Below are 24,577 nucleotides of genomic sequence, written 5' to 3'. Positions count from 1 at the left end.
CATGTTGGAAGGTGTTGTGTTGTGTTATTCATGTTATTCGTAAAGATATGGGGATTCAAGGAACCCGTCTTGTGTGCTGGATCAGAGCTAACTCAAGTACTTGTCTTTGTGCAGGACTGAGCTGATTAATGCCAATAATAAGAACAATAAAAACCATCTGGCCACCGGCATTATGGAGAATTTAAAAGGACTCAGAAAAATAAAAGAAAAATAATGTGCTACAGCGTGCTCCGTGCTGCCCATCAGTTCATTGCTAACAAACGAGGGGGACTGGATTTGAAGGAACAGCGAATATGAACCAGCAAATAGCTCATTGTAGGTTCACCAAGACATTTTTTGATTGTTCTTGAAATGAGAATTTTTCAAGTTCATTAACATTTTCTAGATACTAATCACCTGCTGGAGGAACTACTTCAGGAGTGCTCACTATCCTGCAGTATCATTAATTTTCAAAGCCTTATTATACAGTGCTATGAATTTTCTGCAAATGTTTCCATACTTCTGGCAGAAATAACTAGTGAGCAGATAAATTATTTCTCTAGGGCTGTGCGACCAACCAAAGAGCTACACAGTACACTTCTACATGGTGTTTAACAATGAAGACAGGATCACATTTTCACAAATTTGCAAAATAAATAACAAAGACAGCAGTGTTCACCGGGCGGCTGCCTTTTTCCTGCTGGGCAGAAGTGTTGCAGCATTATCTGTGTTTGCTCAAATGTGTTTGCAACTTTTGCTGGGTTGTAACCCAGCGTTCTGGCGCTGGAACACAAAGGACTCAATTGAATTATGCTGAGCACTCCCATGGATGGGCTGTCCTAATGACATTTTCATTAGGTATTAATATAATGCGTGACTGTGCCACATTCTGGAATAAGAATGATCCAGGAATCCCAACACTTTCCTTTAGTCTCTGCCCTATTCAACTGATTTCTAATGTGTTTCGCATTTCTGTACCAAAAAAAAAAGGAAAAAAAAAAAATCAAGTGAATAACCAACTCCGAGGCAAGAATTCAAACTGAGCTGTATGACCTTCCCCTTTCAAGAGTGCAAATACGTAATTTCCAATTAACATGATCCAGCACCAGACTTGAAAAAGGTCCTGAAAGTCACAGAGTAATTTGAATTTCCCATGCTACAGGGAAAGAGTGCTTCTGTTAATACTGGCTGAACACCAAAATTTAGTGTATATAAGGACTCAACAATTGTACATTGTATGTTGTTACTTCAACAGAAAAGTCAAAGCATGGAAATAATTTCTGGCATAATTATTCTTCTATTATTTGATGTATTTCTAAGCAGCTGATGGGTCAACATTGAACAGAACTACCTGTAATTCAAGTTCCCATTGTTTTATTTAACTGCTTGTAAGCACATAAATGCTATAACAGATTCCAACAGTTATCAAACGTTGTCTCCCATGTTCATACAATTTTCTCATCTAAATTTGTTTCTACTGGTTGTCTGTTAAGAAACTTGGATATGAGGGAATTTAGCCTTTCGCCTTATATAATTTGGTTTACCATTAACTATTTGTTAACTTTGGTGCACATACAGGCTGTTTCCAAACGATGGACCCAATTTCAAAGCAGCACACTTCACAATGGAAACATGTTACAATTACACCAAAATTTACAAACTGTTTAATGAGTTATCAAGTTTCGGTAATCTTTTAATAAATGCTTCTTCCACCTCCTGTATGGACAACGTTAAGACGATAGTCCAATCCCTAACATTCTGTGATTCTGTGATAGTCAAATTCGTTGGTTGCAGAGCAGCAGTGATTTCAAATTGGGTCCGTCTTTTTTAAACACCCCGTATATCTATATCTCATGATATGTATAAAATATATAACAGCTGAACAAGAAAAGCTGCCAACAAATCTTTAAGGTGACCTGATTTGCAGTTCACATTTATGTGTATTATGAATTTAGCTCACTGAACAACAAGCCCTAAGGCTGAAATCCTAAACGACGGGCTATGGCCGTACAAACTTCACATCGACTGACTTGCAAAAACCATTTTGAGGGCTAAGAGATGGGCCAGTTTTCAGTGCACGGCTTAGTCCTCGGCCGTTCCACCAGCTTAATCTCAGTTCCACTTAGGACAGCGTCTCGGGCAGTCACCAATTAAGTCCATTTCATTCAAGTCACTGAAAAGCCAGCCCACGATAAAAAGATGAGGTTCCTGCTTAAAAGGAATGGGCCAATCCACAGGCTTTCACTGTAGTTATTAAAATTCACAGCAATACCTTCATCCATTTCACTGTGTGTAAAACTAAACCAACACAGAGCACGTGTTATCCACTGGTTTATATCACCATCTAGGCCTCCAAAGAACCTAGCAAACATCTGCAGGGGGTATATGCTCACTTTCCATTTAATTCAGAGTCAAATCTATAAATTCACATATGAAAAAAAACTCCAAACAGCTACATTAATTAAATTAAATTTCCAAATAAAACAATTATATCCACATACATAAATTTAGAGAGCAGGGGAAAAACCTAAACTCTACAGCCACTTAAAACTTGCAATTATTTTCAATACCTGTAAACTACATTGATCTTAAAGCTGAATAAAGTTCCTTACCCATGCTATATTTTGCTTTGGTACATGTCGTTCTTTTCAATATTTCATAAACCTATAGAAGGAAAATAAAAGAAAGGGTTATTGCAGATACTGCCACTGAAAAGCACAATCTTTTTTTTGTGTACAGCTCAAATATTGGCAAAACCAAGATGCTGATGAAGTCATCATTCTTTAATAGAAGTCATGGTATTTAGGAGAGCAGGTCTTGAAGGCTTCCATACTGAGTTATCTGTACAAGAGAGAAATGCTTAACCAAATAGCCAGCTACCAAGATAACCAGGGAAAGGAGAGTTACATTTAACCATTCACATAACAGAAATGCCATTTTCGCTCCTGTTAGACATTGATTGGAGATCAGAAAACCCTCTTGTACCTGGACCAGCTCTTCCCTCGCCTCTGCCAGATCAAGTTGGCTTCAACCCAAGGACTTCAGCAGAGCTTCATAATGTACACACAGCCATTTATAAAAAAAATGGACTAACACAAGCTGACCTTAAAATTTCTGAGCTTGCCTGACCTCGGTGGCAGAACAGATGTATTTATTTTTATGATGTATTGCATTTAGTGTCAAATAACCTTTGCACATCTCAGCCCAAGCGGTCAAGCTCTTGCCCTGCGCCGCTCCGGTGCAGCGATGTTCTTGGACAGCAAAGCAAAATCTCAAGCAAAAACCCATCTGCCTGTCATCTTGTAAGTCCAGGGACTTCAAGGGCTGTCATATAGTGATTTCCAGTTATGTAACATATTTTTTTTCAAAGGTCTTTGGCTTAGTTTCTATTCGTCAAAGACTCAGAGGGAGTGACCAGATTCCTGTTCACTTTGCACTAGGTAGAAGGGTCAATATTTGCACTGGGGTTTAAAAAGGCATAGGAGAAAGGCAGGAGAGAACTTTAAGAAACAAGAATACAAAGAGAAATGCGCACAGGATAAAATGATGCTGGGAAACATTCTATGTCTTTTATTACCGGGTGATTTATAGGAATTTCAAACAAAGCAACATGCTTCCAGCATTACTGTTATATGCCCAGTGTTGCTTGAGTGGTTTAAAAAGAAACAACCACGCAACTCTCCCATTCCTTCCAGCCTCTGCTATGAGTTCCTTTAGTTTCAGTCCATTTTCAGTTCGTCTTGCTCACCCTCTTGTCCTACGGTGTCATTTTAGTCTTGCTACATTCCTCAGACAGCTTGTTGTCATGAATTTTAAGTCAATTTGCTTCCTTAGGTTTCCTGTACTTACAAGTTGGGCTTTTTTAGACACATAAGGGAAAATCTACAAACAAAATCTGTTATTTTTTTTTCCAATCTCAAATGAAATGTTTTATCGCAAATAAACCAATTCAATGTTTGTCTTTTTCTTTTCCATTTTTGTGCTGCTGCATCTGCCTTCCCTGGTCAAACTCACCCAAACTTGATAAACCTGCGCTCACACCAAATCAGTGCACTTCACACTACAGGGGAGCTACATCAGGGAGTCCCCAGACTGGAATTTCCAAGCAGGAAAGGGAAGTTAAATATCTTACACCTCTTATCGTCGTAGAAATAAAAGCGAGCTATAATTGTGATACAAGCTCTTTTGGAAGCCGCTTAGCATCCAAATGTTAAATATAAGATAAAAGCCTGCTCACAGTCACATTCCAACGCACCGATTAGCAGCAGTGGAGTGGGGCAAGTCCACATTATACTTTGAAAAATGTTGTAGCAAGTGCTGCTTGGCACAGTCCCTTCCAACTGCCTGGGATACCAAGTGAGCTTCTCCTCTCAATTCCCCCTCAGTGGCTACAAACGAGGCTACAACTTCTCCCTCACTCTGTTTTATTTTCTGTGAGTCACAAAGAAGTATTCAAATATATTTTGTGATATCATATTCCTAGTATTAGGCTTTATTTCTGTAAAGGAACTGCAGAAGTTTAATTATGAGAGGAAAAGTCCCTCTAGCACGGAGGCAGGAACGGCTCAGCCGTCCCAGTGTTGCGTACACGTACATCACACTCACTAATGTAACAGGTGAATAGACGCAAAACAACCAGAGCAAGATGCAATTTTCTGTCCTTGTTGCATTTGCTTCAAGTAAACTTTAATGCTAAATACAGATCATAAATAATGTTAAATAAACCCCGTAAAGCTCGACACTTTTAATGCCATTCTAGAGAATTGCCCTCCAAGCCCCTATAATTATTCCCTGTAAATACTTGGCTCTTTCATTGACATTTGTTTTGGGAGATTCCACAGCATTTTATAAAAATTGTTATAACAATGTTATAGTTATGAAAACATAAATGAGGCACAGCAGTGCAGGCAGCTGGTGGCAGAACCAGTGGTAGAATCTGTATCTATTCCTTTCTGGTGATATGTCCACTAATAAACTGTGTCCCAGATTAACTGTGAACTGGAAAGAAGATCCAAATTATTTTCAAAAAGGGAACAACCTGTTAGCATCAAACACTATGAGCTAACGGTGGAAATGCTTTATTTATAACTTCAATAACTGATGTCAGGGGCCATGCCTGGAATTTGATTAAGTCAAACTTGCAACAGGCTTTGTACTAAAGCTGGTAAAAGGGCTATTAACACTGTGACTAAAGCACTATCCACCATACATTATTTATTTACAGTACTTACTATAGTGCTTCTCGTTTTGCTGTCAAAGAAGGAATCTCTGTCAGACAAATCAAATCTGTTAAAAGATTAGAAGGAAGCCCATTAGGTTAGAAAAAAAAAAAGGCACCAGTAATTTCCTGCTCTTGTTGACCCCTTCAATATTTTCATTCCTCCAGGGGCTCTCTCATAGCTAACATTAAAGAATAGCTTGTAGAAACCTCATTATAAAGAAAGTCCATCCAAACTCTCATATTTTAAAGAAGCTTCTTATATGTTTCACTGGGTTTATATATTTGCAGGGTTTTTTTTCTGCACAAAAAAAAAGACTGTTGGTGCTGATTTAAGTTGAATTCCTGATCACCACTGGCCTTGAATTTCTCCTAATAATCTTTATAGTTTTGTCTGTACCTTAAGCGCTGTAAGGTCACTCGTGCCACCCTTATTCAGCAAAGACATAGGTGGTCTCACCAAAAAAAGCCATCACTGCAAAGAGTGTAAGGCACTTCCAAACCTAAGCTAAGGAGCATCTTTTGGGCTTTTTCTGAGCCACCAGCCTCCTTTGCTGTAGGAACATCCTCCATGCAATAAACACAGAGAGACGTTTCAGGCAAGAACATGTCAAACGTCACATCCATCAACTGGCCCAGTCAACACGTTTGTGAATCTAATACACAACTCTATCAGTGTTCTGCACCCCTTCATTAAAAAACTGAAAGAAATCTGTACGTACAGTGAAGAAATCCTGCCCTAGGACTGTTATTGGTTCCAGCTGGCACGTACATAAACAGCCTTCAAAGCTGCTCCTCTGGGATGCTGGCCAAGGAGGAGCAGCAGCAAAGCAATCCAGGGCAGGCAAAACTTTGGCCGGGCCTCACCTTATGGGTTTTTTTTTCCCTACACCCACATTTAAAGCTATTCTTACAGATATGAAATCGATGGCAAAGCTGCCACCGACTTCACAGCATTGCCAAAGTTAAGGCCTGGTTGGCAGAACATGTGTGAGCTGCCCAAACCAGATGAATCAAATAATTCCGAAATCGATCAACTCGTATCGTTGGCTACAAATTTGACTGAGCATTTTATTTTACATGGAAAAAAAAAAGAGACTATTGTAAACCACATCATAAATTTTGTTTGGCGGTCTAATAGTTTATGTGTATAATTATATAGATGTGTATTATATGCCACAACAGCTGCTAAAATACACAGCGATTTCACAGAGGGGTTCTACTAACCCTCATTCCTCAAGGGAGCCAAAAAAAATTAATTAAAAAACCTAGATTTACTGCAAAATGGAAATATTCTTTACAGTAATCCCTAACAAGGTGTTTCCCTTTCACCTCTTGGTGCCTTAGCTGCTCTCAGGAAGGCTGGAACCTGTTGACATGAACACTTACAGAAATTTTTCACTTACAGGTGCTGTTTTTCTCTGGAGAAGGGGTAGGACAGGCGCTTCATCGTCTGAGGTTTGTGTTCTGCTACTTTTGGCTGGATGGGCTCTGTTATTTTTTGAATTACTGTATTAATCTTTTTCAGAAGGCCATGGGTCTGATTGATCTGATACATCTGAGTGGGCAAAGAGAAAAATAAAACCAGTCAAAGCTTATTGCTTTTTGGTTATCCATAAGAGAGAGTGAACTGTAAAGAGTAAATCATCAATTAAATAAATATATCGGAATAAACTATTGAGGAGTATAGCTTACCTTGGAAATAGTCAGAAACACATGGATGGATGGGAAAAAATCAACCCAAGGCAAGCAGAGGAAGCCTATTGCATTTCCTCTGAGCCAAAATATGATCTGTATTTGATTCCAAATAATTAGGCTGGGGGGTTCAGTGGAGATAAACTCAACTCTGGCTCCTGAGACACCCACTCCTCTGGCATTTACTATTTTCTTGGTGCAATGGGACAAAGAAACGAAGGAGCTACGGAGCCCCTGTGCAAAAACAACACACGCACTCTCTCCTCTCTCAGGGGGCTTTCCTGGGAATATTGTGCAGGTTTCAGGGTTTTTCCCTGTTCTGTATAAAGAAGCCAAAATATCTTGAATCATTTATTGCAGTTCTGTAGCACTAAATGCAGGAATTGTGTTAGCAGGTCACAAAAGCGGTTTATAGGCTTCCTTCTCTGAGCCACAAAAACTACACACAGATCCAGGGCAGGGCTACCACTGCAGGTAGATGCTCGGATGGAAATAAGGCTTTGGGGGTCTAATTCTGTGTCTGGTTAAAATTGGTGGTAAGTGACGCAATAATGGGGATTAATACGAAATCCAAACCAAAAGTGTGGTTTTAATGGTGTAATAAATGATGCTGGGCTTTCAGACTGGCTCTTGCTCCATTATAGACTTTCCTCTGCAGTCAGGGACGTGCACTTAGTCCGTGTTTAAATATTAATCCATCTCTAAGCTGTGCTCACTGAACAGGTAGCTATCTATCATGGATGATTTAGAATTAAGCTCATGATGAAAATATACTGTATTTTCTTTAATGATATTTCCAATATTCTGAAAGGTCATTTATTTTGTGCTAGAGTAGTCCCAACTCCTGCAAACATGACTAACGCTGTATATGAATAGTCACTAAACGCAGTGAGGCTACAAACTGTTACTCTAACATTCATTTTTAGCAGTGTAGCTTTTTGGGTGAGAAACCCCTCCAAAACACACATCAGTTTCATCATCAGTTGAAACATCTCTTTTAAAACACACTGAGAGGATGAGGCAGGATATGAAATCATTCGCATGGTGAACAGATAGAAGTGGCGGATGGGAATTCCCCATCTCCATTCTTCCTTCCAGTTATTCTTTCTGCTGTCCCAAGCGAGTTTGTGACTCATTTTGTGTACAGATTAGTCAACCGTTTTTAAAATGCTTGTGGGAAGAAAAACCTACATTTGCAAGGCACTCAGAGATAAGTGTATGTTTAAAATATGCCTTCCAGAGGGAAAAAAAAAGAAAATCAGGACTCACCTTTTTTGTGGGCATCTTGAGCTTAAGAAATTCTGCCTCTCGGCACAATACATTCCATGGTGCGTGTATTTTTACAAATCCAACCCCATGGATTTTAGTCTTTAAAAAAAGCAAGAGAAAAGGTTACCGATGAGGGCGAATTAGATATTTTTCCTCTTGTGTTTCGTACATATTTAAGGAACAATCTATTAACGCCAACACGATAAATCCCATTTGTTTGAGACAGCCAGTTTCTAACAACAGGACAATCACTGAACACCTCTCTGTGCTGAGCTGCTATAAAACGTGACTCAAAACTACTATTGTCTTCCAGAACAATTACCGCAAGGTTAAACAGATAAAAATTGTTTGGGAAATAAAAGCTGATGACTGTGGACACAAATACAGACTAAGCCAGTTAAATTTGAATCATAGGCATCCAGCCAAATGGTGTGATTTCCTCAGTGTGTTGTAATTAATGAAGCTGAGAGAGTCTTGGCTGCCTCTTAAGAGCTGCTCGGGATCACTAAGGACCAGAACTGTAGTAAGAAAGAAGCAGCCTCAGATACACAGGTGAATATTTGCATTAAGACATTATGCATTTTAATAAGGAAAACTGATAGGAAGAATTCAACAAAAAATGGCAGGTTTTTCCCCCTACGCTGATGTGCTGGATATGGAAGATGACATATTAATAAATCCATGCATCTTGCTTTCATCTCTACACACCACTGATTTGGTTTGGTATCTTGTACCGAAAGGACAGGGTTCTCTCTCTCTTTTATGGTGTCCTGAGCTCTTCTGCATCATCTGAAATCGTGTTACATGCCACAGGTGGGGACCTGCATTCTACAAAGGATTTCAATATCTATGCCTTGGCACAGGGAGGCTTCCCATTTACTACAACAACTTGCAAGTTGCATAGAAAGCAATTCCTATTTTCACCTGGGTGACAGAGAACTGAAATGTTTTTTTGCATTATACCATGCAAAATATATTCTTTATATATATATATATACATACACACACACACTATTATATACATGCCTGTAATTTGTGAATGACGGATGGCAGATTTTTATTTTTTTAAAGACACTCTGATCACAGGTCTAGAGGTTTAATCTCAACTTTTAGATCCTGTAAATAAAACCAGCATAAATGTTTTCTCTCACAGGAATTGCAGGCATATTGGTTGGATCAGTTAATTGTAATAGCTTTCTTTGAAATTAATACGGCTGTGGCTATTTCTACTAATCACACACTGGCAGTACTTCACACACATCATTTTTTATATAGTCTAATGATCTTTTAATAGAATATACTGTTTTCAGGGTACAGGTGGAAAGCGTTACAAGCTGTACTGTTCACATCTAAGAATGGAAAGAGCTGACTGTAATACAGACCCACGTGTTCAAGCTAGAGCATGTACCAGAACCCCCTGAACAAATTTAATTCTCCTGAAGTCTATCCTGAGGTGTGAAATGTCACTGTCTGTATCAGGTATTTCTCATCAGAACTGGAATTACCAGTGGATTCAAACTACAGCATACCGTAAACCCACCAAACTGGGATTAGTGTTGAGAGCAATTTAAGCCTCACTTCTAGATACACAACATATCAACAAGCTGTGATGCAACAGTGGATGTGCCACTAGTCCTGGCCAAGGAAAGTAAGAAACTTCAGCTCGTTAGGGCATTAATAACACCGCAGGTCATCCCTGTGAGGCAAATGAAAACGGTGGGTGAGGATGACACTGCCAGAACTGAAATCAAATTCTGAAAGAACTGAGCTTGTGTAACCTCGACCAGAGCCAGGTTTACAGGACTGGCTTAGCATCTCCCAGGATTCAAACACCAGTTATCCTCCTTCTCTTTAACTATTTGAAATGGCTCCTTACATCCTCATCGTGTTCCAGTTCCAGACCAGCCTCCACGAGGTTCCCTTCGTACTCCTCCCTGCGAAACCTCTTGTCGTCTTCATGGCAATCCACGTGCGGTTCGCCTTCCCCCATTTCCAGTTGCACTCCCTTCCCAGGAAGCGGCTGGTCCTGCTTGGTGTTCCGGGTGCTTGAATCATTGTGATGAACTCTCCTGGCCAGTGTCCTCCCCGCCGAGGACCTCTTGTAATGATAAACCAGGATGTAGTCTACTTTCCTCTTGCCATCTCTGAAGTAGAGTCCATATTTGCAGTCAGCATCTGGATTTTTGGATAGGGAATTTAATAACTGGAAGCAGGGAATTGGGGCATGGAGAGAAGGAGAGAGGAGAAGAATAATGAGTACACGTGCCAACACGGACAAGAGATAGACCATATCCTTGTGTCAAGGACTCCTTCTTGCCTGGAGCACACAATGACCTATCTTCAAACAGCAAACATACAGGACAAACCCCCCCATACTGTTTACTCGGAACAATTTTGCAAGTTAACACTTGCAATTTTACTGAGAGCCAGCTGGGATTTCACTGGTCAGAAATAAATAGATAAAATGACTGGGATTTAATCTAATTACCAGCACACTAGTTCATAAGTCGGCTACTTTGTGGATTTGGTTTTCTCCTTTGGGGGTTAATCACCACTAAGATCATCTGTCCTTTTCCACCCAAGACATCTGCCTTTCAATTCTGACAAATAGATTAATACCATGTGCAAACATTTCTCACTTATCTATCCTTGCAAGTTTGTATCATCTGAGAAAGAGATCATCTGAGATACAGACTGAAGGGAGCCAGCTGGTTGGGACACACGGCCAAAAATGCACATGGACCATTGCCAGGGAAGTGGGTTCGTTGCTTACTGAGTTCATCACTGTTTTCCCCCCGCCTCCACTTATAAAACCTGTATCACTTTGCAATCTGATGGTGGCAAAGGCTTTATTCCCATCTTGAATTAACGCTGCGTAAGTGTTGCAAGATGCAAGAAATGGTAAGACTTAAAACACAATTCCATTTCCAAGCATTTATCTGCAAACTCCACAGGGCAACCACAGAAACAGAGAAAGTAATAACAACTATTAATTTCTACTTTCAATAGCACTTCTCATGCATAATTCACAATTCTACTCTTGGAGATGCACAGACCATTAAAAAAAATTACTAGTGAATTGCATTTATTTTTACAAACAATATCACAGGAGTGGCTTTGCAGGGACCAAGGACGCTTTCTGGCTTTTAATTTTACAGATGAATTTTAAGCCTTCAAGTAGGCGTAAGGACTCGTGCTCCAAATAATATCAATTGGCCAGCAGTTGCAAATAGTGTCAGTGAAAACCCATTTGGGACGCGTACACCTTCCAAGTTATTTGCAAACACCTGTTTCTAAGACAGTCCGATTTTTAAAGCCCAGATGAAAAGAGCAACCTCTGAGCTTACTGTGCAGTATATCACAGCCAATATAGCCAAATTCCATTGAAATCCACGCAGTGTTCCAGAAATTTGCATACTTCTCTGAACATCGCTTTGGAGAGGGCAGGTCCCAGCTCCCATAGCTATAAATCAATGCCTTTAAGAGCCAGTCTGTTCCTCCCTTTTTGCCTTGCGGAGATTTTTTACTCGGACAACAAATCCAAGCAGCAAACCCCATTTTCCTGGGTGTGGAGGGACGGGAAAGCACACTGGAGAAGTAACTAGACACGTGTAATGAGATGAACGTGTAGCAATAACGCACAGCTTGGCTGCAGGTCCCCACCTCCTCAGTGCCTCGTGGTTTTGCTCCGTACCTTTGCTATCTCTTTGTCTCTCCTTTTCCTTCAGGATCCCATCTCTCTTTTCTATTTAACCTAAAACTTTTGCTTCAAATACATAAGTATATCATAAAATAATATAGCTATTTGCTGGCACCGTGGAGCTGACTCCTTGTCTTATTCCCTGCTCCGCGTCTGTCTTATTCAGCCACGACAATAACACATTCTCCAGGGCACAGGCTGCTCATGTTTGTGCCCCATCTAGATATTCCTGTTTAGTTCTTAAGCATAACTACAACATATAAGACCATTAATGACTGTTACTTTCTGATTGCTTCATGTTTAATGGCATGCACCTCTGAATTCAGAACATTATTGTTTTATGGCAAGCATTTCTTGTTGCCTTTTAGCAGCAGCAGCAAGGCTCAGCTGTAGCTGGGCTTTGGCCCATGGGGACAGCCTGCTCCTGTAGGCTGCTGCTCCTCTCAGATTCCCTTCCTGATGCAAGACCAGCCTTGGTTATCTCTTAAGGATGTGGTATAACTGCTGACAGCACCCACAGGCCACATCCTTTCTTACAGTGCTGCTACATTGAAATACAGAGGGAGTTGTGCTGACTTAGACCATGGAAGACTCACGTCCCTTTGTTTGCAAATGAGACACAGAAAAGACGTTTCAGTTTTATCGCAGCAGGAGGGATGTTTACACTCTGACAGAATTATTCCTCCTAATTAAGCACAAGCACAATGTATCAAGTGTTGCTTTATATCTTTCCCCAGTGAGATGTGTTATATAGCCCACTCCACCCCAATTCTTTCATACAAATAAACTCATTTTTATGTGTTTATGATATAACCAACTCCTAATTCTGTTAGGTATTCATGTTACTGACTTCCTTTAAAATCAGTTTTAAAGAATTTAAGCAAGGCACAACTAATGACACTGGAAATCTAACATCTATTGTGTGCTACAGACTATTAGTTGAACGTTACCTATGTTAACAATAGCTTTTGCATGAAATTTCAGACATTTTGGGGCATCTATATGGGCAAAGAGATTTAAAGGTTGCCACAGCCTTATTGCCAGATTGAGAATAGCCAACCCCTTTTCAGGCTACAGGTTAAACAAGGATACCTTGATTCTCTTCTTCCCATCAAAGAACAAACCCCAATAAATTTGCATGTCCTGTGACTGGTGGGAATCCTCCTCAGCACTTCCAAAAAAAGAGGGAGAGGATTTTAGAGCATCCTGGGAATGGAAGGAATGGGAAATAAGCTCAGGGGTTATGATACATCTGGCAAGTCCTCTACTCACTGTACTCTCGTGCTGGTCGTATCCTATATCCTCAATAGCTCGGATGTTGATAATGTGGATCCCCTTCTCCTCAGCAGGTAGACAGGAGTATTTCTTGTTCACCCTCATTCCTGTCTCCTCTGGCGCCTCGTTGAGATCTTCTGGCAGAAAATCCACCCCATGAAACTCACTGTCTGTGTCTGAAAACAAAAGGAACAATTTCACCAAGACGCTTTGAATACCAACGCTTGCTCCTCCCAGAGCCACCCCCAGCTGCAACCTGTCCTGTTCCTGCCACCTTCTGCCAAGGAGCCCTTGGGCAGAGCTCCCACCCCTTTCCCGCTCTCCTGCAGCCTCTTTGTTCTTATTTAAATCGTCTTGAAAATCTGAGGTTTTCTCTCTCTCAACCTGTCAGACACCCGCACTGTTTCCACTTATTGAGTAAATAGATGGGCTAAAGGATTTAATGTAAACATTTCACTACAAACAGCAACCAGATAACTGATAAAATGCAAACTAGTGTTTGCATGTGTGAATTTCTGCAAGCAATAGAAGGCAAAGTTTTCCAAGACTTGATTCATTTTAACATTGAAGTAAAATACGCCAGCATTATGCTTTTTTTTTTTTTTTAATCCACACAGGCACACAATTTGCTCGTCTAAAGAATAAAGCAAGGATTTTAGAGTTTAATCTTGAAAGGATATGAAATTAACTCCCAAAAAAAAGACAAACAACAAAAACATCCAGAGGAACATGCTCTAATAGCAGCTATATTACAACAGCCTGTTGCTGCAACTAGTTCAACACTGCTTCTGGAGCAGACAGCAGCACAACTTGAATGGAATGAGCCCATTAGGAAAAATACTTCCCTCCTACCTAGAGCTGCCACCAAGCTTATGATGGGGTGAGGACAGATATCACATTTTAATTAGCTATGTCTTAGCCTGAGAGCAGGTTACTCCTCTTTACAAAAACTACCCATTGGAATTTGGTTGAACTTCAGGGATGATGTGGAAGGAAGAGACAGAGAAAAATCTCATTCCCCAACAAGCCGGCAGACGCTGTGAAACTGAGGAGCATGGTTGATAAGCTGGAGGGTCAGGCTGCCACTTCGAGGGGTCTCGACAGGCTGGAAAACTGGAAAGATATAAAGTCCTGTGCTTGGACAGAGCAGTCTCAAGCACAAGAACAAACTGGGCATGGACCAGATAGAAGGTAGCCCTGCAGAAAAGGACCTGAGAGTCCTGGTGGGCAGGTTCAAAGTGCGTGATCATCTTGAGTGGTGAAGGATAGCTGCATACTGGACTCTGTTAGTAAGAAGGCAAAGACAGCAGGTCTGGAGAAGTGATTTTCTCCTCTATTTACACTTTCCAGGGCACAGCTAGAGTGCTGCGACCAGTTTTGGCTGCCCAGCACAAGGAGGACGTTGCCAAACTGGAGCAAGTTTGGCCATGAAGACGGTCAGGGGGCTTGAGTGCATGAGGAGAAGCTGAGATCCATGCTTATGCAGCCCAAAGACAAGAAGGCAAATGATGGGGTCCCATTCCTGCCTTCAACTACCTACTGAGTCGGTACAGACATAGCAGAGCTAGATATTCTTCTCACAGGTGCACAGCAAAAGGATGGGAGGCTACAGACACGAGCTGCAACCAGGGAAATTATCACTAGACATAAAAAAAAAACCCAAACAACAAAACACACAAAAAATACCACAAAAAACCCAACACAGAACAACTTATTTCTTTAATGACAGGGATCACACGATGGAGAAAGGGCCCAACAAAGCTGCAGATCTTCATCAATGCCTGGAAGTGGTGGGAGCTTGACCGCACACGCCGCCAAGCAACTTGACCCAACTTTAATACTGGGAGGGCGCCGCACAAACCTGAAGTCCAGGTTCTTCATGGTGACATGGGTGAGTGAGCTTGGACAACAACCCACAGCAGCAGAGGAGGAAGGTGAGGCCAAGGCTTTGTCACATTTCTCAGGCTTATCAGATTAAGATAACATTACTCTTATGAAAGCCACACTTCTCTGAAATTAATAGTCACGCTTCTCTGGAACTCATCAACACCATAAATTTGTGCATCCTAATTTCAGTTTCTGTATCTGGGAAATCTGTCTAAAGCTGCCTGCTTTCCTAGGAACTGCAGCGCTCATTAACACCATCACCTTTGCATAACATCTGGGCGGCAATTCTCCTTACATATTTGATGCCCGCAGCATGTACACCCACCTCTCTGCACATCTGTGCTGCAGGTTTGGGCTTTTCTTTAAAATTGTCAAATAGTTTTCTCAGAAAAGACGCCACACTTGCAGCCTTGGGGCAGCATCCTCAATCCCAGTAAATCACTTGAATAATGATTTGTAATAAGTTAAAGAAGCTTTTTATGGGGTAATATACAGATGCAGCCAAAAATGAGCTCTCTCGTGGAAGCAACAAGCATGTTTGCTATGCGTGTACGTTCTCTTTTCTCAAACATACACATGCATATAAATACACAATCCCTGAACACATGGGAAGAGATACACATGTAATCAGCTACAGAATCCTATGTATTCAATATCTTATTCTATAGCTGTAAAATACATAATAATAAAGCAAGTTTTTGAACTTTGTAAGCATAGCAACCTGTGTTTTTATTTGGAAGAATGCCCAAAATAACTTTCTAAAAACAATAGCTTAAATTCTGTAGGAGTCCCCTGTCCTTTTTCCTTTTACTAAATAAAGCCCAGTTACTTCAGCAGGTAACAGAGGATATTAGAAGAGAAGCACCTTTTGCTGACTCTGAATATTTTGTATATCTCATAATGGAGCTGTGAACTGAACAGTGCTAGTTTAAAAATTCCAATCAGGAGTATGTTTAGAGCAGAAAATCACAAGCTTCACTGAGTCCAAAGGAGCTCCCTGTGCTCTGGGGCTGCATTTCTGAGCAGCATTTGTTAAGTCCACAGCACAGAGCAAGGAGACCTGCTCAAGTGATTCAGTCCTATTGTGCAAGTCCAAACAATCACCCATCCGCAAGCATATATTTACATTTGTTTACACATCGGTAGCCTGGCAATATCGGAAAGAACAAATACTGAAGGCAGGCAATGAATCACACCATTTTGGTTTATTATGGCTACTGGAAAAGAGATGAAACGCGAGAACTTTATTGATACAATCTTAATTGCAACAAGTTTGATTTCTGTACTTAAAAATGATGTCAGGACTTAATACTAAGTAAAGCCATTCAAACCACTTTGGTAATTACAAATGCACTAGTTCACTTATGCTGATTTGGCAAAGGTCAAAGCATTCTGTTGTGGAACACAAAATATCTTTTGGTATGGAACAGAGTATTATAAAGACTTAAAAACATGAATCTCTGTTTTGCATTAATCATATTAAACAAGGACAATAATTTAACCTCAAAATAAATTCATGTTCAGAACTATTTATGATATTTATTTAAGATAGACATAATATGAACAGCACAAAGCATGTTAATGTGCTAATTCAGCTAGAGTTACATCTTAATGTCTTTCTTAAGAGCTGAAAGAGGAGAGCATTGTGAAAATTGCCAGCTTTGCTGCCTTCTGACATTAGTTAACCCACTCTCTTCTATTTACTAATCAGAAAACACTACAAGAAAGACTCAAAGAGGTGCACAAAGTATTTCATATAACCTATCAGCCCTTTCTCTTCCATATCCACAGCTGATGTTGGTCAGGAACTCATGGATTTTGAGATAGAAAAGGTTCCTAATATTCCTGGACCCAACTCAATACTTCTATACTTTATTATGTACTGCTTTGTCATTTCCCAGTATTTGCTATGAATCACAGAACACCTTGCCAAGTATACAATATATCATGAAATCCTTTAACACATTCCTTGTCTCAAAACACACACATTCTGCAACACTGCAGAATGCTGAAAAGTGTTTGATACTGATTTCAATCCCAACCACAGACCAGGCTTGAGAAATGGTTTAGTGAACATCAGACACATACAGAACTTCCACCTTCCTTAGCACAGGCACTCCCAGGTAATTCTCATATTTGCTGTTAATGATCATTTTATTTTTTCATAGGTAGTATAGAAGAACAAGCAGTTAGACAGCACTTGTGTTTAGGAACAGTTATGTAGAGTATGTGGCCATATATATTTTTTAACACCTGTCCTATAACATGGGAGAGCAAGAAAATGAAGACATAGAAACAGATGTTTGCAGCAGCTCTCGATCTACCTTTGTGCTCTCTGGGGGAGCTTTCCCAGAGATCTTGGGATGTTCTGGATCGACACTGAGCCACCAGCTGCAATTCAGAGCACAGAGATGCCACCATGACCTTGCAAAGCACAGTAGAGATATCCTGGCCAGTCTGAAATTATTTCTCTGTACGCTGATAAATTAATTTAAAACGCCCTCAAACTTGCAAACATCTGCTCCTTTGTTCAGCCTTTGGTTGCAGCTGTAGAAGTCCTCCAGCTCTCTTGCAAAAATTAACACAAATTAATCAACAATAGATTTTCTATCACAGGAATTTGGCACCTTAACTCATTTAGACAATGCTTCTTATTGGACTTTGGCAACCAGGTGAATCAGAAGAGAAAATGTGCTCTAGAAATGGGTGTATTTTCTCTGCTATTACTCTCAGACTTGATCAACTACCTTATTATAGTCATAATCATGTATAAACACTGGATATTTTCAGGCAAAAATTATTTTCTCTTTAAAATAAATGGAAAATTATTTTCACACAATGCAGTTCCTAAAGAAACATCCTGCACTAATTCTAAAATGAGCATCACTAAGTCAGCATGAGTATATATGAATAAACAAACATTTCACTGCTTAACCTGAAATCAATAACTGGCTCCTCTTATCTCCCCTTGTTCTCTTTTTTAGGGAGTATGTTTAAGAAAGTGGCCAGAACAAAAAAGCCATAAAGACATTCAAGTGAGCCGTCCCAGTTGTTTTCAAAGATACAGAGGGATCGTTACAAGACCATGTGATTTAAGACTTTCCAATGTCCACATTGTTATCTTTTTGCATTATATAAATTGTAATAGAATTTAGGATGAAAAATTAAGAATCGTGCAGCGTAAGTTGTCTGAGCAAATAGTTTTAAAGGAGCCGTGACACTAGTTCTTCACAAAAGCTTCTGAAATAGTAGCGGATGGGATTTAGAGTCCTTAAACTGAAAACATTTATTTCATATGAATTATCAAGTAAAAGGTCTGTGCACAGGTCCCAGAGCTGGTAATGACCCTCCCGAGACTAGGAGGAAACATTGAGAAAGTCACACACAAACACAGATATATACGTAAAAATACCCAACGCACACACATATAAATATAGGTAGCATGTTTCGTTTATACTATACTCTTTGTGCAGAAGAGATGCTAGCCAATACAATACATCAGGTTTTTTTGAGTTTGCATTCTTTTTTTTAAAAAAACTTGGTAGATACTAAGAGAAAATGCATTAGTGTGTTTTTGCTTACTATATATTGCCCCCTAGCAGCAGAATCCTCCCTCAGCACATTCTTACCCATTTCTTTACTTTCTGTATCTTCCAAATTCAAAGCTACAGGTTAATCCTCAGGCTAAGAAGACAAAACACCCCAAACCAACAAAAAAAGAGTTCTCACAAGTGACTCACCTATCGCTGCTGCTTTTTTTTGGCCTTTTCTTTCTTTCACTCCCTGATATATGAAAAGCTTGTCAGATCTGGAGCCCCAAATCCCTGCTTCGTCCCCGGGAAAAATAAGGCAAGGCAAATGTCAAGGAAGCCTCAGATGCCACCCCATCAGCATGTCTCATCGCTGACCTATGGGTCATTCCTCCTGGCCTGTGGAGCTGTCCCGCGGGCACGCCAGCGAGGATACCCACCGCTGGCAACGCGGGGACTTCTTTTTTTGGGACACTGACACCTGTTTACGAGGCGCTGGCCCGAGCCCAAGAGCCCGGTCAGGAACCGCAGTTACTCTCCAAGGAGCGCTCGGACATGTCCTGAACTTTTGTTCCGCTCCATGTCCAGAAGTTAAGCACTGATTAGATCCACATCTGTGACCGCTGGATTTAAATTTGCCCTCGCCTCTCCAGTTGCAAACAGCCAGATGTTGCCTTTAGCTGCGCTCCTGTAAATGCAGGAGGTTGCGCTAATACTTTTGAACGGGCAAAGGGTGGTTGTAAAAGGCAACGGACCTACCCCTGGGCAAGATTAATGGATCTACCCCTGGGCAAGATTAATGCTTTCAGAGATATCAACATCTTCTGTCCACCCACCCACAGAGATGACTCTCTGCCCCTTTAATCTCCTGTAGGACCAAGCAGGACACCCTGGAACTCGCCCAGCTTTGCTTTTGCATTTATTTTAAAACTTGGCTCTAGCCTAGGACTGTACAGGGTATTACCTTAATGAACCACACAGGAGATTGTGATCCAATCCATTAAAAAAAAAACACAAAAAAGAGCAGTGAAATAAAAATTGGATTCCAAGGACAGCTATCTATACAGAATAGAAATACTTTTAAAGCAGGAGAATCTTAATATAGCTGGTACTGACAACTTTGTTAGCACTTAGTGTTAGGCTGAATGGCCCATTTAGAGACCTTATGTCCAGTATTTATGAGCCTGAAAACCAACTCCTGTCACATAGCTGGAAAAAATTCAGTTCCCGGCAAGATTATTTGAAACATGGAGTTGCTTAGTTATATTTCTCAGTACTGACTTAACAATGGTGGGTCTCTGGAGTGGGGCTGCAGCTTTCCTGGAAGGCTGTCTACAGCTTTAAAGTTATTGATCTATTATTATCAGCAACATGTTAAAAGAAGGTTAGAAGGACAGACAACTATGACATCATTTCTATTTCTGCCCTTCTATTTTTGTTTTTAAAGACTGATTTACCCTGTTTGCAATAGGTAGCCCTAGGCTTGAACACATCTAATCTGACACAACCCTTGTGAAATGTGGAATCTAAAAACCAAGAGCAAATTACCAAAAAAAACCATAACGATAGTAAAATGAACGTTTAGGCTGAAATCGCACTTTCAACAGCACGTAAAGGACCAGCAAATATAAATTCCACCACAACAAGACTCATACTGACCATTTATTTAGGCCCTGGAAAATCCCATATTTTATAAAAAACAGACAAAGCCTTCCCCACCCAAGATAAACTGCACTTTTGTGCCCCAACTACCAACAGCTATTTAACACTTAATTAAGTAAGTCTGTTTTCAGGTATATTTCTAAAATACTTAAATCAAGCGCCCTTATACCAGACACTGGAAGAATATTTCAGATTTCCTCCTGTTGCTATTCCACAGAAAGCATTAAAGTCATGAAGTCCAATGCAGACTATTCTTTGCAAATCGCAACTCCAGTTTTATAAATGATTTCTGTACTTTGACAGCACTTCAGAGCAAAATAGACAAAATGAGCAAAATTCTGCTCCTAGTTACTTTGATACGTGCACAGAATCATTCTTGCAATTTTTTTTTTTTGCATTTTATATTTGAATGGGAGCAGAAACACTGGTGTGATCCACTGAAATGCATCAGGACAAAAGGCTATAATCCTCTTTCTCACGAGTTACTGCCGACTTCCAAAACACATACTGATGACTTCCTTGAGCGTATTCTGCAATGCCATATCCTAAATTATAATGTACGATGGGAGCAAAAGGATGGACTGGATATGGAAGATACACTGAACCTGTGCTCAAGGAATCCTGTTAGTTACATTTTGGACAGTTGCAATACTAATTATGTTTGTTTGTGCGTTCCAAGGAAAGGCAGTTTTTACCGATGGGAACAGAAAAATGAAAGGAAAAAAGAGATTGGGGGAGAATATTGGTGTGTATTGGGACAATGTATATCTAAACTTGCACAGCAGCTTTGAAAGACCTCCAAATATGTTTAAAATATTAAGCATACGTTCCTTTATCAGGCTTTTACAAATAGCTCCTTATACCAACCATACGAAAATGAGGATGCAAAGATTATGAGTTTTAGCGTTAGAATACCAGTCATAGACTGCAACCTGCAGCTGGAGCCACAGAATAAAGTGACTGGCAAAGGTGTTCTTGATCTAAGAGTTTTCCCATTTAAAGTCCTAATCTTGTAACATTTGCACTCGTGTTTAAATTTCCACACATCAAATTCATGAGGCCACTGAGACCGCATAGGCTTAGGCAGGGATGTCTCAGAAGGTTCTGCTAACCTGATAAACATGTTTTGACTACAGTCACCACGTTCAGTAACCGCAGCTCTTTATGTTCGCGCTGAAAGAGCCAGTCATTCTGGGTGGGGTTGGGTTCCATATGGCAGAGTGCCACCTTATATATGTTCTCTGGGTGTGCCAAAGCAGGTGGAGCCGATTTGATAGCGAGACGGTGGTTGGTGATACTCATCCAAGGTCCCAGTGCAGCCTCCAGCTCTGTGCTATTCGAGGCTGCACCGGAAATACTTTGTGGAGTTTTAGGTCCATCACATCAAGAAAGATCTTGAGGTGGTGGAGCGGGTTCAGAGAAGGGAACAGAGCTGGTAAGGGTTCTGGAGAACAAGTGTGATGGGAGCGGCTGAGGGACCCGTGGGGTTCAGCCTGGAGAACAGGAGCTGAGGGGAGACCTTCTTGCCTCCTGAAAGGAGGTTGGAGCACGGAGGGTGATGGTCTCTTCTCCCAAGTAACACGCAACAGGACAAGAGGAAATGGCCTCAAGTTGCACCATGGAGGTTTAGGTTGTATATTATGAAAAATTTCTTCCTGGAAAGGGTTGTTGGGCATTGGAACAGGCTGCCCAAGGGAAGCAATCAAGTCACCATCCCTGGAGAGGTTTAAAAGACAAGGAGATGAGGTTCTTAGGGACATGGGTTAGTGACAGTGTTAGGTTAATGGTTGGACTGCACGATCTCAAGGGTCTCTTCCAACCAAAATGATTCTATGATTCTACAAAATTAAACCAAACCCTGCACTGAGCAAAAGCTTGGTTCTAGCAAGTTTTCTTCCTACCCCTGCAGTTTTAACTTGGATGCAGAACAACATTGCTGCATGACAATTAACTGCTAAGTTGCACTGGCAATTGGAACAATATTTCCCTGAGCAAGTGAACACAAATTGATGGGGGTGAAAAGCTCTAATAACTCTTGTCTATCCATGAGAACACTGTTTCCTGTGTTCCCCAGTCTTCATGAACTAAACTGAGGGATACCAGAGGGAGAAGACCTAAGAAGTGACTATGCAACCAGATTGTCCTACTTGTTTTTAAGAAAGAGTTGAGATCTGAGTGCCACAAAGAAGCTGATGCTCTGGGAAGGTGCCACATCCCGGCCAGCGAGCCTGCCCTGTGTCAGAGGATGCAGAAACACATCCTACAGGAAGATAAGATACTCCTCTGTGGGATTCCTGGTGGTCCCATCTTGGGTGGCAAAATTCTTGGAGCAGAAAACCAATCCATCAGTGAAGCCAGTGCCGGCAAGAGGAAGGACTGGGCCAATGCCTTGATCCGGCATTTCGAGCCCCCCAGATGAAAGGCACACTTGAAATGTTTGAGCAGAGATTTGCATTCTTTGCAGTTTTGCCCTCGGTAGGGAAGCTTATGATGACAGCAGCGCCAAGCCCAGGCTCATCAAGTCTCTTCCTTAAAGACCTTTTGACAGTCTTTACTATCTAGTACATCTTTATATTGAACGAGCAGACAAGACCCAGCCTAAGTGTAAACGGCTGCCCTGTAGGTTTTGTAACAGGGGACAGACTAACTACAAAGCCAGGATTATCCGAAGGCACAAATCCTCCTCCTTTGGGAAAACAACTCAGAGCACCATAAACTTATGACTCCCCAAACCAAAAATCTAAAAGTTATATAGTTGCAAACAGTACAACTCTTTCGTAGCCAAACATTCTTTTAATTCCTGCATTGTGTCCATTCCATTATGGTCCATTGGTTGCTCCTGGACTGCACAATATAAGGCTCCACCAAGAAATGTTTTATCTTTTTTTAATTATATCTACAGTTCTGACATAACGTTTAAGCAATGTTTACATTGCACAGAAAACTTACTGCTCCTCATCAGAGAGCAAGGAGTCACCCACATAATTAATGGTCAAAAGGTATTTTAACCATCACAGTGAGGAGACTTGAGCAAAACGTAACCATGAAGCGGATAAAAATGCATCACACCCATGTGTTTGGTGATGGCCTGGCTGGAGTAAGAAAGGAACCAGCAGCTCCTGCCAAAAGCAGGAACTTGACATTGATGCAGACAGAGAGAAAGAGAAAAAACATTATTTGTTTTCATATTTCCTGAGAAAGACACGGAAGATGTTGTCACTGCGTTATTTATAGAGGGCCAAGGTTTCATTCTGCAATTTAAGAGAGGACTTTATTTTCCTCTAGACTGTGATTAAGATTCTAAGCTAAGAACTATGTTTTATGGTAGGTTTTTTTTCCGTTTGGGTTAGCAGAATAATTTTGCACTTGCTGTCTTTTTTAAAATTAAAAATAAAAAGGAAAATGTTCTGCTCATTTCTCTAGTAAATGTTTATCAGGTCAGCGAAAAAAATCCTAAACAATGGAATGGAATCCTACAAAAATGGAATTCAACTTCAATATATTGCTTATCTTCAAGCATTGAAACGTTTAGAAAAACAATACTCTGCATTAAAAACAATCTTGTCTTACCAAAATATTTAGAAAAGGGATTCCTTTAGATAATGTCCTTTAGTACATCTGTTATTCCACAAACTTTGTCAAAATATATGGTACACTGCTATTTGCAAACTTGATTGCTTTTTAATAACACATACTCTATGTTGGTTAGTTAGTTCAACCAGTTTACAAAACACATGATGATACATTGTTGCCAGCCAGGTTTCTATCTTAGGAATAGTCTCTATCTTTTTCATTTAAAAAAAAAAGTATTCAAGCTTTTCACATATTATCTTGAAGTGATTACCTGTAAAACTGCAATAAATGAATTGCTGATTAAAAGAAAAAAAAGTTATTCTTCCTGACCACAGTGATTATGTAATTACTGGTATTTAAAGGAACAGAGGGCAAGTAGGTAAATATAAATGAAGGTGGTGCAATTGTGACTGATTTCAAATCTAATGGAGATAGCTCGTGAGTAACGTCCTTGAACTGTCTGCTTTTCTAACCTTTGGGATGTCTGGAACCCATAGCTGTTGCTATTTTTTATGTCTATGTGTTGGAGATATTCTGTGAAGTGATGTGATAGAGCAACAGTGGTTACGGCAGAACAGGTGTCGTAACCCTGGATCAGCTGTTGCACAAAGCATTAATTTGAGAAGCATACGATATTTAAAATATTTGAACGAGTCGCAGCGGTTGAAATAAACTTCCTAGGGGGTGCACATTTTGATGTTCACACTGTCACTCTCCAGCCCAAGGCCAGATCAAGGGCCTCTTCATTTCCCCAGCTGCTGGGTGAAGATGTACAGAGGGGCAGGACCT

General features: G+C 40.5%; 1 protein-coding gene across 5 annotated transcripts in view; it reads right to left on the bottom strand.

Moving 5' to 3' along the window:
• ANO1 (anoctamin 1) overlaps positions 1 to 24,577 on the bottom strand; it is a 78,860-nt gene that overhangs the window by 31,347 nt on the left and 22,936 nt on the right. For 4 of the 5 annotated variants that reach the window (XM_082057976.1, XM_082057979.1, XM_082057980.1 and 1 more), the window contains 6 exons: positions 13,134 to 13,312; positions 10,038 to 10,364; positions 8,162 to 8,260; positions 6,604 to 6,755; positions 5,211 to 5,265; positions 2,592 to 2,643 (listed from right to left, as the gene is read on the bottom strand). In XM_082057976.1, the coding sequence (XP_081914102.1) occupies positions 2,592 to 2,643; positions 5,211 to 5,265; positions 6,604 to 6,755; positions 8,162 to 8,260; positions 10,038 to 10,364; positions 13,134 to 13,312 (864 nt within the window). Of the gene's footprint in view, positions 1 to 2,591; positions 2,644 to 5,210; positions 5,266 to 6,603; positions 6,756 to 8,161; positions 8,261 to 10,037; positions 10,365 to 13,133; positions 13,313 to 24,577 lie in introns of those variants that run through there. The other variant, XM_082057978.1, reaches the window with a different exon arrangement.

The sequence above is a fragment of the Streptopelia decaocto genome (genome assembly GCF_964273445.1).
Source record: "Streptopelia decaocto genome assembly, chromosome: 7".
Taxonomy (NCBI): domain Eukaryota; kingdom Metazoa; phylum Chordata; class Aves; order Columbiformes; family Columbidae; genus Streptopelia; species Streptopelia decaocto.
This window is presented reverse-complemented; position numbering and strand designations above follow the sequence as displayed.